This window comes from Myotis daubentonii, chromosome 4 (genome assembly GCF_963259705.1).
Source record: "Myotis daubentonii chromosome 4, mMyoDau2.1, whole genome shotgun sequence".
NCBI lineage: Eukaryota > Metazoa > Chordata > Mammalia > Chiroptera > Vespertilionidae > Myotis > Myotis daubentonii.
The window spans coordinates 58,746,760-58,765,245 of NC_081843.1; the positions used below are offsets into that span (position 1 = coordinate 58,746,760).

At 37.3% G+C, this 18,486-nt stretch overlaps 1 protein-coding gene and 1 long non-coding RNA gene across 2 annotated transcripts; both read right to left on the bottom strand.

Annotated features, from left to right (window-relative positions):
• Nucleotides 1–356: 356 nt before the first annotated feature.
• LOC132233394 (uncharacterized) lies at nucleotides 357–4,288 on the bottom strand. Its single transcript, XR_009452612.1, has 2 exons — nucleotides 3,716–4,288; nucleotides 357–3,512 (listed from the first exon to the last, which is right to left on the bottom strand). It is a non-coding gene; the product is annotated as an uncharacterized LOC132233394 (long non-coding RNA).
• Nucleotides 4,289–4,290: 2 nt separating this feature from the next.
• On the bottom strand, nucleotides 4,291–15,553 carry FAM174A (family with sequence similarity 174 member A). The gene is made up of 2 exons (XM_059694019.1): nucleotides 14,924–15,553; nucleotides 4,291–4,429 (listed from the first exon to the last, which is right to left on the bottom strand). The coding sequence occupies exons 1-2, from the start codon at nucleotides 15,361–15,363 to the stop codon at nucleotides 4,291–4,293; spliced, it is 579 nt and encodes a 192-aa protein (XP_059550002.1). The 5' UTR covers nucleotides 15,364–15,553.
• Nucleotides 15,554–18,486: the final 2,933 nt, after the last annotated feature.

An 18,486-nucleotide genomic window follows, 5' to 3' on the forward strand; every position in this document is an offset into this window, starting at 1 on the left:
ATATATTTAAACATATTTTAAAATATTCCCAAAGATTTGGAGTGGCAAGAAGATAATAAAAGTATTTAATATTAGGGAATTATAATGAATTGCACTAATAAAACAGATTGTGATTTTGTCTATATTAATTATGTCAGGTGCTATCTTTTACATTATAATTATAACCTTTTCAAAGACATTTTATATGTAACTAGTGTAATTAAAGACTAGTTCATAGTCATACCAAGTTACACCCTCACATAATTGACTTTAATAGAATAACCTTAGTGCTTATTCTGGTATGTTATGTTCCATGTTAAAAGTAGTGTTTTAGAAATTAAAACGATTTTCCAATTGGTAACTTTTTCTTTAATATATATATATTTTTTATTGATTTCAGAGAGGAAGGAAGAGGGAGAGAGAGAGAGACAGAAACATCAATGATGAGAGAGAATCACTGATTGGCTGCCTCCTGCACGCCTTACACTGGGGATCGATCCCACAACCTGGTCATGTGCCCCTGACTGGAACCGAACCGTCAGTCGGCACACCAACGCTATATCCACTGAGCCAAACCAGCTAGGGCCCAATTGACAACTTTAAATAAAATCTTTTTAATGAGGCTTTCTGGATAAACACTTGAATCTGCCTTCTGATTGTGATATGCTGATGTTAAAAAACAGAAAATATTTTGTGGTCAAGTAACACTGCCTACAAATGTAGTGAACACATACAATACAATATTAAACTTAATGATGCAGAATAGAAGTAGCTGAAAAGAAAATTTAAGAACTTTAAAAATTACAAACTTGGCAAAAATTATTAGAATAGCCTTGAAGTAATAGAATTACTAGCTTTTAGAAGTTGCTAGAATTGTCAAAATTCCCTTTAGTGTAGATTATAAAATAATAATAATTTTGCTGTTTGGTAGAAATCAAACAAAATAGCAAGAAGGTATTGTTCCCATTTGTTGTTTTGTGTTGTAAAGCACTGTTTTAAATTGCATTTTTGATATTGGTTATGAGTATTTGTTCCCAATATTTTTAAATTATGTTAAATATATAAAATATATTGTTTCACTTGAGGAAAATGCAAGTAGTTTTTAATCAGAATATGTTCTTAGATTCCTCATCAAAATTTCTAAGAAGGCTGAAGCATTCTACATAATAGTTAAATAATTGTTATTTGTTTTTTAGTTTTATAATTCTTTTGTGTAAAATGTTTCCATAACTAAACAAAATGCCTTTAATATATAAAATTAGAATATCAATTGCAAATTCAAGGGAAGGTAACCAAGCTGCTCAAGTTAATTTTTTCCACATACCTACCAATTTTCCCTATTAGACTGTATTAACCTCAATGCTTAAATTACTAGATATAGTGGTAATGGTGGTTAACTCTTTAATATCCAATCAATCCCCAAAGACAATTCTGATCTAATCATGGCACTTTGATTTTCCCCCCTCCCTGGGTTATTTTATTTTTAATATATTTTTATTGATTTCAGAGAGGAAGGGAGAGAGAGAAAGAGAGAAACATCAATGATGAGAATCAATGATCAGCTGCCTCTTGCATGCCCCCTACTGGGGATAGAGCCCACAACCTGGGCATCTGCCCTCGACCAGAATCTAACCCGGGACCCTTTAGCTCACAGGCTGACATTCTATCCACTAAGCCAAACCGGCTAGGACTGCCCAGGCTTAGTTTAGAAATGATTACATGACCAATGATATAAAAAACAAAAACAAATAACAAGCAGCAAGTCACTTCCAGAAAACAATTCTGTTAAGAGTTTCTAGGGAAATTTTTCTCATTTCTAAGAAATAGTTACAAGAGAGCTAGTGCCTAACTTCTAGGGAAAGCTAGCATTCTGAATGTCATTATAGGAACTGCTGGCATCATCTTACTGTCAGCCTAAAAATGAGTAACAATAACAAATTAAAAGTTGTCATAATACATGTAACTTAAATACCATGAAGCCAACACATGAAAATGGGCAGAACCAAGGGGATCATGGAGAAAAGAAGCCAGAGCCCAGAAATACTGTGCCTGGAGTCAGCCCTACCTGTGACATCTTCCACATGAATATATCCTCTTTAGAAAATTTAGACTAAACAATATTTGACAGTTTCAGATTGTTCAATCTAATATCAATAGTGAAAATAAGTACCTCAAGTCCTAACTACCAACTACAATCATTATTAAAATTTTGATATATTAAAAGCCACATTAAAAAAACATCCCTTTCAGAAAGGGCTAATTCTAAAAGGCTTATTTTATACTGTGGTAAAACTGTAAGCAAGGAAATCCATTTACCTTTCTGGAAATAACTTGTTTCCTGTTATTTTGTGGATAGAATTTGGAAAATGAGGAGGAACTAATTTTAGAAAGCACTTAAACAATGAAGGCAGCAGAGTAAGAGATGAGCCAACAAGAATTACCAGCAGTTATACTGTAGACCAGTGATGGCGAACCTATGACACGCGTGTCAGAGGTGACATGCGAACTCATTTTTTTGGTTGATTTTTCTTTGTTAAATGGCATTTAAATATATAAAATAAATATCAAAAATATAAATCTTTGTTTTACTATGGTCGCAAATATCAAAAAATTTCTGTATGTGACACGGCACCAAAGTTAAGTTAGTGTTTTTCAAAATGCTGACTGGCCGAGCTCAAAAGGTTCGCCATCACTGCCAGTGTAGACTAACATGATTTTGCATTGCAACTGACAAGGTAGGCAAAACCAAATATTTGTATTTCTCATTTTTAGGGTCCTCATTTGAAAATGAGTAATAGCAAGTGCTGGTTTAGATAACAAAACAAACATAATTTATCATTATTCTTTTCATAGGTATAAATCATATAAGTATTTAATAAATGGAGTGAGATTGCAGCAGGAAGATAAGCCTAAATCATTTAAACTCTCTGAGCCTCAGTTTTCCTATCTTTAAAATGAAAGCCGGAACTACTTTGCAAGAATGTCTTTATCTCATGTGGTACAGGTAGGGAGCCTAGCACCGTGTCTGGCACATGCTGCTTTAAAGTAGGTATTTATCAACAAGTGACTATTACAATCACCCCTATTGCAGTTCTGTTTCCCCACTCTGTCCAGGCTTCTCCCTGGGCTCAGTAATAGGACCCCTGATCTTATCCCCCTGACATCCCACCACTACCACCCATTTCATGGTTTCTTCATACATGGCTGTCTTGGAAAGCCCTGGTGAAAGTCTTTTTTCAGGGCCCCAAAGACCTTATAATGCAAGTCTTCATTTTAGTATTGATTTTTTACCTTTATTGGGAGAAACAAATGGCATTATACTTGATTATCATGTGTTATTAAAGTGAGTCATAGTAAGATCTATATGCATCTTTCCTACAGGGTAAGTTTGAAGTGTTAAATAAATAGATGGCATAATGTATGTTTAATTCTAATACCAATATCAGAACATCAGATTCCTGCTCACTGAATCAATGAAGTTTGGACTCCAGTTTTCCTTCATTCAAATAATTCCCCCTCTATCCAAATGTCCTCTATTGACTAGAACAGCCGTGGGCAAACTACAGCCCGTTTGAAATGAATAAAACTATTGAAAAAAAAGACCGTACCCTTTTATGTAATGATTTTACTTTGAATTTATATTAGTTCACACAAACACTCCATCCATGCTTTTGTTCCGGCCCTCCGGTCCAGTTTAAGAACCCATTGTGGCCCTGGAGTCAAAAAGTTTGCCCACCCCTGGACTAGAATCTCGATTGCCTCTTTTCCTCATTCATTTGCACCGAAAGAAATTCTATATCCATATAATTTCACTTATCCAAACCTCCTAGGAAAGGTGTTAACACTCTGCAGGGCTGGATCTGAGAAAAGACAAAACTACACTACCAGACCATAGACCATTAATCCCACAATTTTCCCAAGAAGCACTGTTTACAAACAGAGTAACCCCAATTAACACCAAAATATCTTCAGAATGCAGTAATAAAATCAATTTTACTATCTCCCTCCCCCCACCACAAACACACACACAGAGTTAATACATATTCCCAGTATGCAGCAATTAACAGGACAAATTTCTGCAAGGAAATCTGCAATAAAGATTTCTTTTGGGGATGGTATTCTATTCTTTATGTTTACTTTAGTAAAACAATGTGTATATGAGCTATTGGTTGGGTAGCACAAAGAACTTCATTAAACAGAACTAAATAAAATCTGTTAGAATAACAACTATTAAAAGAAACTGTACTTTATTTTTTCAATTTGCTTGTTCAGGACTTGCCTCCTGATTCATGGGATTAAACTGCGGGACACTTACCTTCGAGGATGATTGGCATCAAACAACGTGTTGTCATCATCCTCATCATCCTGTTCTAAAGGTGTCAGTTCCATGTTTTCTATATTAGTGTCCAAAACTCCGTATCTCCTAGTCTTTCGGTTTCTTCTTCTCATCCTATTAAATAGAATGTATTCATAAATATTACTTAAATAGGGTACAGATGATCCTTATTTTGTATTTATTTGTAAATTAAAAATAAAGTATCCCTTCTGTTTCTGACACAGGAGATTCTTAATATCAGAATGATTCCATTTCAGAAATGTAGCCTAGGTTTTTTTATGAACCATGTTTGTGTGCCATCACCATTTCTTCTGACATACCCCCTTCTCTCTCTGTCAAGTTATGGTGTTGGTAGATACTCCTTTAAGCCTTAATTCAGGTGCCATATTCTTACTGTAGCCTTCTAGTCCAACTTTTTCTCCACATTTTCCATGCATTCTTACCACTGTACAGGATTATATACTGTCAGCCCCACTGAGAAATGGTATATCTATACATATTCAAACACTAGACTGGGTATGAGTATTAGTGATATCATGTTTGTTTGTATGTGTGGGTGTGTGTGATTATATTCAATCTCTATCACATATTCATCTTAATTACTTTGTTTTGATTTTTAACAATCTTTTATAAATGTGAAACATTCTATTTCATAGGCCTTAAAAAAAAAAAAAAAAGACAGCACACTGGATTTGTCATATGGGTCATAGTTTGCCAATCTCTGATTTAGATTTATAAAGGTAATTCACAGAAAAACTGAGAACAGGAATGATAAAAATGCTGACTCTGGAAATAGAAACATAAAAGGTACAGGGTGTTATAGTTCACTATTGATCCTTTTGAACTACATGATTTAATAACATTTGCATGTATTCCTTTGATTTGAAAAAGTGAAGGGAGACACCTGGCAGCAAAAGTTAAGGATATTCAGTTATAATTTCTCCTTTTCCCATTTGCCAGTCTTTTGCTCAATTTCTAAACATTCATCTTTCTAAACATTCATCTTCAGTCAACAAAGAAGAATTAACGTCATGGGAAATTATTTTTAGAAATCAACCAGATTCTTCCAGGTTATATATTATATATCAAATAGTCAATATGTTAATAGCTTGGTCATTGCTGGTCACAGGATACCTTGGAAACTCTTGAAAAAGGAAATAATATGATCACAGAGCTTAAGGACTTGTGAAATTTAATCTCACCTGTCACTCTTCTCCACTCTCACGGTCTTCATCATACCTTGAATGAATTCCCGATCTTTCAATGTGTGGCTAAACAAATATGTCTACTAACACTATTTTTTCTATCTGTGTTCAGTGTAAATAATTCACTAGACTTTGTGAGTCTTTATTATTTATGCTAGTTTGTACTGTCCTTTAATCATGTATATAACTATTTTCAAAACATAAATTCAAGCTCTTGAAAAACAAGTTACTATATAGTGAACGCATTGTTATGCACCAAATAAACAGGGGAATGCAGATAAATTTAAATTAATTTAGTATTTTAGTAAATGCTACTAGTTTGTATAAGAATAAGTAAAAAAAAAAACCTGTATAGTGTTAAATATAATTTATTATTTCCCATTTTAGAGTCATTTTTCTATTTCAGTTACAGTTGACAGACATTATTATACTAGTTTCAGGTGTACACTTCAGTGTTAGACTTTGCATAACTTAATGTCAATATGTGATCATCCCAATAAATATCACACCCATCTAACACTATACATAGTTATGAGAATATTATTAACTATATTCCCTGTGCTGTACTTTACATTCCCATAGAATTTATACTTGAAATGAACTTCCCTAAAAGCGTCCTTCCTAGATTCAAACATATAGGCAGTGATAGTTACATGGTTGTGACAGCTACATTGTCATGGGAACATCTATAATAATAATTTCGTGCATCGGGCCTCTAGTCAAATATGAGAAAACATGTATGTACCCATACACATTGGTTTTTCTCAGAGAAGGTAATAAACAGCTGTAAAACTTTAAAATAGGTTGATTCAATGAACCATCTACTTAAAATACTAACAAACATTATGTGTAAATTATAATATGCATAAAAATATACTAAAATTTTTAGTAAAAAGGCTACTTTTACCTTTGTAGTGTACATTATTTCTTAATAAGTCTATTTTTGTTTTTAAATGAATTTTCAGAAAGTTATACTTTTACTGCCCTTTTTATACCAACTGGAAAAAAAAAATAGGAGCACCAAAATTAGATGGAGAGGTAGAAATCTTAGACTTTTGCCCTAAATTTTTCTTTAAATTTTTCAATTACATTTGTCATTAAATATTATTTTTATACTAGAGGCCCGATGCACGAAATTCGTGCAAGGGGCTCGGCCCCCCACCGCTGCAGCATCATCAGGAAAATTGTCCAGAAGGACATCTGGTCTAATTAGCATATTACGCTTTTATTATTATAGATTAGTTTCATTGCACAGCATAATGGTCAGATAATTACATAATTTATGAAATGATCCCCCAATAATTCTAATACCCACCTGGCGCCATACATAGTTATTACTTTTTAAAAAATATATATTTTTATTGATTTCAAAGAGGAAGGGAGAGGGAGGGAGGGAGAGAGAGATTAAAACATCAATGATGAGAGAGAATCATTGATCCACTACCTCCTGCACGCCCCACACTGGGCGTGCAACTAGGGCATATGCCCTAACCAGGACCTCCTTGTTTATAGGTTGATGCTCAACCACTGAGCCATGCTGGCTGGGCTATTAGAATATTATTGACTATATTTCCTATTCTGTACTTTACATTCCCATGACTATTTTGTAACTACCAATTTGTACTTCTAATCCCTTCACTTTGTTGCCCAGCTCCCCAAACTGCCTCCCATCTGGCAACATTCACTTTGTTCTCTGTATCTCTGAGTCTGTTTGATTATTTTGTCATTATTTTTAATCACAAGAGTAAAGGAGGCTTTAAACTTAGGTAATTTTAATAGCTATGGTTCTTTTCCTACAAATGAATGCTTCCATTGAGCTCATGATACCCAAACTTGTCTATTTGTGTTGATAATTACATATGTATAATTTATAGGCATGCACACTTTTCTACTAAACATAGTAAATGAATACTGCAATCTGAAAACAAAATTTGTTGGCTCTTGGTTTACAAAAAAATAGGAACTTTATTTATAAATGCATAGAGATGGAAATATGGAGGCCTAAAAGGGCAAAAGAAAATAGCTACATGTTTTATTATATTGAATTATATTCATTCATCACATGGCATGCACAGGTTAATGATTGTGATCAGATCCCTTCTAGGTATTCAAGTGATTATTCAAACAGTTATCCTACATAGACGCAGATTCCATTACACTCAGGTTGGTAAGAATTATTTCAGCTTAAATAACCTGTAAAAGCTACAGTAGAAAAGCAAAACTAAACTACTAAAGTAAGCTTGATAAAATTTTATGTAAAAATGTATGATGCAACATAAAATAAACACCACAGAATAAAACTCCATTTCATTTTACTACTCTGTGAAAGTAAGAAAACCGACCAAGGTAAATTGCTGTAGCCATCTGACTTTATTATTTTATTTTCCCTTTTAAATGAATACCTGCAGGGTATTATTGACTATGGAATAATATAAATAATATTATTCCTTAATTTCTTCTATAGCACATTCAAAACAAGACTGAGGAATATTTTACTGTATATTTTATGCACAAATACCCCCCTATGTAATTAGACATAATGATAAAGCAGAGTATATCGTAATAAAGGTACAACTACTGACATGCAGTATTTTTCTTGACTATTTTTTGCAAAGCAGTGAATTAGCAACTAAGAATGATTTATTTATTTTGACTTTACATAAATTTTAATACTTAAATCCAAATAAATTACTTGAAGGAAAGGTACACTTCATTATTTTATGGTGAAAACAAGTTGTTATATACATTCATTTGGACTAATTAGACGTCCCCCCTTTTTTATTGAATTTATAGGAGTGACCTCAGTTCACAAAACCATGCAGTTTTCAAGTGTACAATTCAACAAAACATCATCTGCACACTGCACTGTGTGCCCATCACACCAAGCAAAGTCTCTTTCCATCCCCACTTTAGCCCCCTTTGCTCACCTCCAACTACCCCCAAGCCCCTTTCCCTCCGGCTAACACTACACAGTTGTCTGTGTCTGTGTTATATGTATGTGTTTTGCTAATCCCTTCACCTTTTTTTCATCCAGCCCCCACACCCCACTCTGAGAGCTGTCAGTCTGTTCCATGCATGTATCCATGCCTCTGCTTCTATTGTTCAACAGTTTACTTTGTCCATTAAAAAATTTTTTTTAAACTAATTTTTTTTGCCATTGTGACATAAGGAAATAAAAATTAGTGAGCCATAATTTTAGTCTATGACTTTCATCAAGAAATCCAACACAATTGGATATATGACATATAGTAAAAATTATTTATTTCCTCTTCATCTCATTGCCCAAACCCAGTCCATCAGTTGTCATTTCAAGTTTTTCAATAAGTAGACACTAATATAAGAGTATGTCATGGGTTGAATCGTGTCCCCCAAAATTCACATGTTGAAATCCTAACATTATATTATTGTATTACATTTACTCATCACATGGCATGCACAGATAATGATCTTGATCAGATTTCTTCTAGGTAAAGTTATTATTCAAATAGCTATCCTATATAGAGAAGCAAATTCCTCAATGTTCCATTACACACAGGTTGGTAAGAATTATTTCTGATAAAATAATATGTAAAAGTTACAGTAGAAAAATTAAACTACTAAAGTAAGCTTCATAAATTTTACCATGTGACTTTACTTGAAGATAGGGTATTCACAAAGTCAATCAAGTTAAAATGAAGCTGCAAACACAAAGTTCTATTGATTGTTCTTCCTGAGATTCATTGAAGTTCACTTAACAGTGCTCACCACTGCTATCAATTTCCTTGACTATTAAAATAGCTTCCTACCTGTCTTTTCCTATCTACTCTGGTCACCCACTAACCTCCCCTCCATCCTCTAAAACCTCCAATAGTTTCCTACTGTTCAGCATTAAGTAATAATTGTGTAATAAAGCCTACAGAGTTCAACACTGGAAGGCTCATAGTCTCACCTAGCTCTCTCTAGCCTCACCTAGCTCTTCACTCTACATTCTACTTCACTTTCATCACTCCAGCCACAACCCCTTCTCTCAGTCCCTTGGAATGGCCATGCTTTCTGTCACTGTCCTCACACTCTTCCCCACCCACTACACTATGTTAATAACTATTCATCTTTCAGCTCCAGCTCAAGTATCAGTTCTTTAGGGAAACCTTCTTTCCAGGTTAATCTAGCTCAGTCACAGGTACCTATTATTGGCTTCCATAGCACCCATGTACATCTCCTTTAAAGTACTTGCTCAATATGTTTTGTGTACTTATTTGTGTAACTATCTGTCTTCCCTGCTAGACCATCATTTATGGAAGCAGAAAACAGGTCTGTTCTTGCTCACTACCAAACCCACAAAACACAGACATTGGTATAAAGCAGATGCCTAATAAATATGTTAAACAAATTATTTAACTGAAATATATGGATTCACAATATACCTTGCATTTTCTCTGTACAACAAAGATAGCTATAATTTTGTATGCAAATCATCACTTTTGGAATAAGAAAAGCCTAAATGGCATTATCTTCAGAAACATACCACAGCAAAATTCAGGGGAGCTAGCCAATTTTTAAATCATAATATGAATAGTAGCTTCTGACTCAGGACACGAATAAAAGTACTAGAATGATTGAACATTAAATATGCACTCACTCCAGGTGTGGTGTTTTAGGTAGAGCCCAGGTGATTCTCATACACTACACAAATTAGATCCGCCAATATGCTGTGCTGTGGAGTTTCATTTTTTTCTTTTGGGTATGAACATGTGCCATATTATAACATGTAGTTATCTTTCATTTACTCATTAAAGTTTATCTTTTCAAAACCTAAACTGAATTGTTGCTTTTCTCTTTAAAATTATCAGCATTCTACATGGAAGCCATATCTGACACCAGCAATACTGTACAGGATAATATGAGTTACTTTGATCTCTCAATGTCATTATGATTATTCACCACTTTGATGTAAAGCAATGGTGCTCTCAGGAGCTATTGATTCCAAAGTAAAGTTTTCAAACTACTGTGTTTTTTAATTCTTTTGCTTTCTTTTCATAATTATTATTGGATCCTCTCTGGTTGCTTCTCAGATACCAAGCTCTGAAACTGTAACAACCTTGGCCAAGTGCAGCATTAAATAGAAGATTCCCCCCAAAAAGCACCTGCTACTGGTCATCTACAGTCAAACATTCACTGCTAACACCCAAAAGTTAAAATAAAAAAAAATTGAATGCATGTCATCTAAGTTTAGGATATTGCAACCTTGCTTTCTCTGATAGTCTTTTCTCACCAAGCTCCTTGTAATTCAGCACATCCTATCAGTTCTTAAGCTTATATGTGTCTCCCATTTGATGGTATTCTGGTGGATACCCCAAATGAAGTCACTCCTAAGTAAATGTCACAGAGCTTAGCTATGAAGTATCCTATATGAAAATACATTCATAGCACATAGCTCCCTTGCTATCTCTCTTTGTCTGCTCATGGATTTCCCAGTGTTCTTTTAGGCCCTGAACCATGGGATGTGATACTTGATAATTATTCTTACCTCCATTTTTAAAAGTTCAGCATGGGTTTACTTCCCAAACAACTTTAAAGTCCTATTTACAATCTAGCACCCCCTAGGGCAGCCGTGGGCAAACTACGGCCTGCAGGCCGGATCCAGCCCGTTTGAAATGAATAAAACTAAAAAAAAAAAGACCGTACCCTTTTATGTAATGATGTTTACTTTGAATTTATATTAGTTCACACAAACACTCCATCCATGCTTTTGTTCCGGCCCTCCGGTCCAGTTTAAGAACCCATTGTGGCCCTCGAGTCAAAAAGTTTGCCCACCCCTGGCCTAGATGCATCACAGCTGGCCTTTGACTGCCTCTGTGACCAACTCCTACAGCCAATTTTTCTTATAATCTCCTTTTATTCCTCCCAACCTTGTTAGACCTACTCTCTTTTACTGATTATACTTTCAGAGGTCAGATACATATAGAGTATGGTATGGGGAGGTAGTAGATAAGATAGTAAACCCCTCCTCCCCCCCAATGTATTACAATCACAACTCTAGATACAAAAAAAAAAAAAAAATCACTTAAAAAAACTTACTGAGTTTGCACATATGTCAAACATTGAGCTAAAGAGCTTACAAACATTACCTGATGTAATCTGCATAACAATTACATAAGTACCCTCATTTTATACATATAAAGGCAGAGCTTGGGAAAAAAAAATATTGCAGAGCTTGGAAATAATACTCAAATGCAAGCAATTTGACTCCTAGGCCTGGGTTCTTAAACATTAAGCCATACTGTACTCCTAGTGAATCAAATTAATGTTAACCACAGTGACAAAAGTCACTACCAGTCTTCTGATCCCTAATACAATGATTTTATTTCAGACTGGATATATTGTCCTGGTGAACTGTATTTTTTGGTTAATCTTTTCGTGGTAAAGAGTAATAACTTGGTAGCTACTTGCATTAATAAGTACATTTATGTTCTTCTGGTTTAACCATCTCTTAGTTTTTATCACTGTAACAGAATCTGCTTCTCCCTTAACAGAACCATGATTTTGTTTAGACAGCAATTGAGCCCAGACCTAAGAGATACACAATGATCATAATTATTGGTATAAACCAATCATGAAAATGTAACAGTCTTTTTGTCAGTCATGGTCTAGGGTTGAGTGGATGAAGCAGTTCAGACAAATGGAGAAATAGGGTTTCTGGAAAAAGATTTTTCTCCCTTATTAAAAAAAAGAATATCGAAAAAGATGTTGCATTCAGGATCCCTTTCTTCTTTCCTGGTTGAGACACTAATTATGTGAGAACATAATGATAAAAACTGAAATAGCCATCCTAGAGAGACAAGGATGGAAAAAGCCAGAAATAATTGCTTATTATTTTCAGTATCAATAGGATTTGTTTTACTATTCTGTACAGCACAAATTCATCCCAATGAAAGAGTAAAAATATAATCAGTTAGTTCTGGAACTCAGCAATACAGAAGGAATGCCAAAAGTAGAATTCAAACTCTGGGTTCTGGAAGAGCTTGGACACTTTCCAGCTCTATGAACTTTAGTATTCTCACTTCATATGGAGCCATTACTAATGTTCCCCAAATCTGGAAAGCGCGTGCGCGCGCACACACACACACACACACACACGCACACTTTCCAGTTCTTTATACAATTAGACTCATTTGTAGGCTGAAGCAGTCAAAAACCTGTGTATTCCTTAGTCTCTCTTGCCAAGCTCTGACAACTGTGAAGGCCTTATGTTGAAATGGCAAAACCTCTGAGGTAAACAGATCATTTTAAAGATATTGGAAATGATGAGAGGCTAAGTCTTTTAATCAAGGTAACACAGGTTATGATGAGGTAACAATCTCAATCTCAATGGCTTAATGCAATCAGTTTATTTATCCATTATGAAAATTGAGCTACAGGCTTGGACTGTCCTCCAGGACAGCTGTCCTCCATGTGGTATCTCAGAATTTGACTGGCCTTAAGCCTATCGATTTTTGTTTATTTGTTTTTTAATATATTTTTATTGATTTCAGAGAGGAAAGGAGAGAGAGCGAGAGAGATAAACATCAAAGCTGAGAGAGAATCATTGATTGGTTGCCTCCTGCACACCCCACAGTGAGGATCAAGCCTGTACGCCCCCGCACGTGCACTGACTGGAATTAAATGTAACTTCTGGTTCATAGGTTGATGCTCAACCACTGAGCCACCCCGGCTGGGCTTAACCCTATGGTTTTGCTTAAAAAATAATAATGACCATCTAAGGGTAATCTTTTCTTTTTTTTAGACTTTACTGTGAGAAAAAATGCCCTACACAGAGAAAGAAACTCTAATTGGTATTAAGTAAGATCTTCATACTTCTTTGTTCTATCAATAAGAAGAAAGCTTGACTGATGCTAACAATGTCTGGACAATGTTCAGAACTCATATACTTTTTGCTTCCAGAATACAGGATGAAAACTACTCATTTCGGTGAATGCCCATTTTGGACTCCCATAAATTCCCAAATCTTCACCACCTACCTATATAGCAAAATATAGAATTCACTAAGAACACTCACTCATTAGGCAACTACTTATGCAGAGCCTACATAATGTTGTACATAATGTTCAGGACTGGGTATTTAGCAGGGAATAAGACAGACAATGAGCGTCTTCTCATAGAGATTATATATCCGTTTTAGGCAGCCTACTAGGGTTCCTACTCCCTTGCATATATATTTTTCAATTTCTACAGAGAGAATCAAATTGTTGTTTGGAATACTTCCAGACTCAAAGTGGAAGTTATTTCTAGTCACAAATTCAATATAACTGAATTAGATGAAAACAAAACAATTTGGAAGTTTAATGGGCTTTAAGTATTTTACAAGTAAAACATTTTCAATGTTACCTCCTATCAGTTAAAGAAATTATGATTTATCCTCCCCTCCTTGGCAAAACCAACTAATGCTGGTGTGCTGTCGGACATACTGTGGAAGTGGGGGTCCACATGGGAATTCACCGAAATGAGTAGTTTCCATACTGTAATCTGCAAGCAAACAGTATATGAGTGCTGAACATTGTCCAGTCATTGTTAGCATCAGTCAAGCTTTGGACATCATGTAGACAACTAAATTTAGGATTAAGACGGAATTAATGCAATAGATACTGGTTAAAGAGTTCAGTTTTTCTTAGGTATAGTTCAGAATTGGGCAGTTAACACGTGTGAGTTATCTAATAGAATCGGACTGAAAAGACTGTACCCTTCCAAGCTTTACAGAAATAAAAATAGAAAAATCAATGGCAATAAACATTTATATGTAAGAGGTGGTCAAAATTAGGTTTACAGTTGTGAATACGCGAAACGATACAAAAACTGTAAACCTACTTTTTGCCAACCCATATATATATAATTTATAAATAAGGTAGAAGCAAAATGAAAAGGGTGATCCCCCAAAAGTTATCATCCAGCCCATAATTTATAAGAAACATAATACACAGGGTACTCTGTATCTACTCATATAAACCCTGATGATTATTCCTATTAAGTGGCAATATTGTACAAATACCAAAGCTACTAAATAGGAATCCCGCCCTTAAGTAGTTTGCGTTCTAATAGGCAAAAGGACAAAGTAAACAATATATAGAGTAGAAAGACAGAAGTATTAAAGTATATTGGGGTTGAGTACAAGATTACTCCCTCTTCAGGGAAAGTTTGCCCTTTGAGGCAAGGTAAAGCGCTTTGGAGGAGGGGTGCTAACTTATAAATAAAAGGGAGCAACTACTTGGTGGTTTAGATCCTCCCAAAGGCACCAGAAGCTTTTAAGACCGTCATCTTCACATCTCTCTCTCTTAGGCAGGCGGGGCCCCCCTGAGAGTGGGCCACGCCAGGCCACTGAAAGCTGCATCGCTGGAAGGTCACCAGGCAGCTCCTCAAGGCTGCGCCTCACCTGACAGTCCTGACGACGAAGTACACCAGCACCGCGCCGCTCACCACCATCAGCACGGTCAGGGCCCGCTGGGTCATGGGCTTTTCGCCTGGGTTGGGGCTCACAGCGAGGACGCCACCCACTGAGCCTTGTTCCCCCGCCTTCCCCGCTGGGTCATCCGCTGCAAGCGCCGCCCCGGGGCTGCTGCCATTGCCGCCCTCTGCACCCCGCGGCCTCGCGGCTTCAGCCGGAGCGCGGCCCGGGGCCTGGGCGGCGGTGGGGCCGGGCGGCAGTGGGGACAGCGTCCGCGGCCCGTGATCGGGAGGTCCTGAGTCCGGAGCGGCCTCGGCCGCCTGCAGCAGCACCGCCAGGGGCCCCCTTAACCCTGGCAGGAGCAGCAACAGCAGGAGGGCGGAAGCCAGGAGGCGGCCGAGGCAGCAGCTGCGGTGCAGGGCCCTCATAGTCCCCGACCAGCCTCTCACCACGCCGGAGCCGCCGGGACCGCCGCCTTGGCTCCCGGAGGGACCATGGGCGCAACGGAGAACGGGGCGGCAGTGACCAAATCCCGGGGAGAGGCGCGGCCGCGGCAGGTGGCACCGGCGACAGCAGTTGCAGGGGCGGCGGAGGCCGGGAAACCGGAAGTTCGCACATCTCAGCAGCCACTGCTACTAAGGACGCGCTCGGTTGCTAACACGTCGGGGCCGGCGCGTCCAGTGACGTCAGGGGCGCGGTGCCTCCGCGCACGTGTCCTGCCTGTGGGCGAGGTGTCTGGCCCTACGCTTAGGTCCTAAGTAAAAAAGTCAACAAAAGGAAAGTGTTGAGCGATCCTTTGCATAAGGAGGCCATGGGAGATTGCGAGCTCATAGTCTGAGTTCGTTGGTGCGGAGCTGCAGGCGCACAGCCAACCAATGGTTAAGGCCTTGAGGTTCCTCTCCGCTCAGGTACAACTTTCAGACGTCTCTTCCCGTCCCTAGGTCCTGACCTTCCTTTCCCGAGAGCATTTACTTTAGAAAACTTGTAATTGCAAATTCATTCTCTGCCCTTCTCAGATACACATCTTTTTAAAAGCTTTTGGCTTGTGTCAGTTGTGCCACCCAGGACTGTCTTAAGGACCCGGGAGCCATCTTTTGAAATGTAATCAACGAAGAGGATAACACCCCTCTCTTCCAGTCTCGGGAAAGGTAGGAGCCTAACCTAGGCAGGAGCCTTGTTTCTAGTTGTAGAACTACCTCCTGTCATGAGGCTAAGAGAAAGAGTTAACTTTTCCTTTGAATAAGGCCAATTTGTAAACATGAGGGGCCTATGATGCCCATTTCTTCAACTTTTAAAATCTCTTCAGCTCTTTGTTTCTTTCTGGGTAGTGAGCTCAGAGGTTGGAGAGGATACACTGGTATTGAGACCTCAAACTGAAAACAGACTATGGAGATGGAAGGCCCTATGTGAAGAGGAAAGATTCTGAGCCCCTAACTGGGGACATGGCAACTGGGTGAAGGAGCCTATGGCTTAAAGATACATTTTTCTGAGACATAAGGGAAGGGGTGACTTGCTCCTTGCCTAGGGACGTCCCGCTTAGTGGTATAAATCCTCTAAACTCCCAAATATCGGGGCACTTGGTTTGTTTTTGGCTGGCTAAGTTGTCCACTCAGCTCCTGAGTGTATTTATTTCCTAGGAAAAAATCCTCACCTGCTTTTGCTGCCATTTGTTTGAATTCATTCCTACCAGCAAGACAAGAACTGGGGGTCCAGAGTACTGTCTCTGGCCAGGGGCTACTTCTGACCAGACACCACCCCAACCACCACTGACATTACAATAATCTTGAATAATGTCTTCCTTGCCTGTTTAAGTTTGACATCACTAACATGAAACTTTGGCTTGAGCAGATACTAACAAACAACAACAACAAACCTGGCCAGAAGCCAAAGTTAATATTTGCTCTTTTCTGAAAAAACTTATACTCAAATTGTTTAGAATTTCTGCTTGCATAGCACTGTGCTAAATTATGAGTGTAGAGAATAGACAAATATGACCCTTGCTCTCATAGCACTTAGGTTCAAATGGAAGTAACAAAATGAACAATTGGACTTGTTCTGAATGCTGAAATATGTGCTATAAATGACAAGTGCAGATCTAGAGTAAACAATTTTATAAAGGACTATTGGAGGTGGTGTGGACAGGATAGTGTCTTTAGCTGCTTGGGGATAGCAGATTAATGTAATTGCTTCTGGCTGGTGGAATTGAAGGTAATAGGCATCTTAATGCTGGGCTTCTGTGTGAACAAGACCATTATGACACACCCTAATTTTAGCTTCCAGCCTGGCATTTATCAATAATAACGTAGCTCTTTGGATTTCTTACCTCCCTTATTCACAGGCTTATTCAGAGCCATATATAAAAAAAAGTCCATTATTCAACACATAAAAAAAAAAAAAGTGCATCATCTTTCATTCCTTACAATATCACACTTTACTATTGTGTTCCTTTCCCTGATTATCCTTCTCAGGTGCTCAGGCTTAAAATCTTGACCTCATTCTTTCCCTATGGCTTCCCATCTGCAGCAATCCTTGCCAGTAACTGGAACATGCAATGTGCCAAGTAATTCTGAAATAGTAGAGTCAAATGAATGGTGCCAAATGACTAGAGCATACGATGTTCTCAGTTTCTCCAAATGTGACTCTCAGCCACCTGAATCAGAATCAGAAATGAGATTTGTTAAAAATGCAGGTTTTAGGTCATTATTCCAGAAAATCTGAGCCAAAATTTTTTGGAATGGGAACATGGACTAGATTTGCATTTTTCTTAAGCTCTCAGGGTCATTTTCATTGACACTTAAGATTAAGACTCCTTTCATTTCCCTCACCAACTGCATCTAGATCAGTGGTTCTTAACCTTCTGGCCCTTTAAATACAGTTCCTCATGTTGTGACCCAACCATAAAATTGTTTTCGTTGCTACTTCATAACTGTAATGTTGCTACTGTTATGAATCGTAATGTAAATATCTGATATGCAGGATGGTCTTAGGCGACCCCTGTGAAAGGGTCGTTTGACCGCCAAAGGGGTTGCGACCCACAGGTTGAGCACCGCTGATCTAGATGTGTTACCTTTTTCACTCCCTAACATCTTTTTTATTAATCAACTCTTTATTCCCTGCTTCTGACAAGGAATCATTTTTGTATCACTAAATACACTGGCTTGCTTGTCTCCTGGCCCTATATACCTTCAGTTAAACTCTATACATTACAGCCAGGGTAAAATTTCAAACTTAGATCTCTCTTAATATAACAAACAAGTCTATTTTCCCCACAAAGATTCTCAGTCCTCAACAACAGGCAGTGTGACTGCAAATTATTGTTTTGTGTGTGTTGTTTTAGCAGGATACTATGTTATTTATAAAGCATCATGAAACAATATTTTCAGTTGCATCACAGGAACTGGGAGCAAGTTTACTGGGAGAAAATGTTATATTTTGCTTGTGTAATATACTATTACAATTTTTGGTACATATGTCTATTTAAAAGATAAATTGTCAAACTAAGTATAATTGGTGTTTCTGATTTTTTTCAATTAATAATGATAATACTTGCG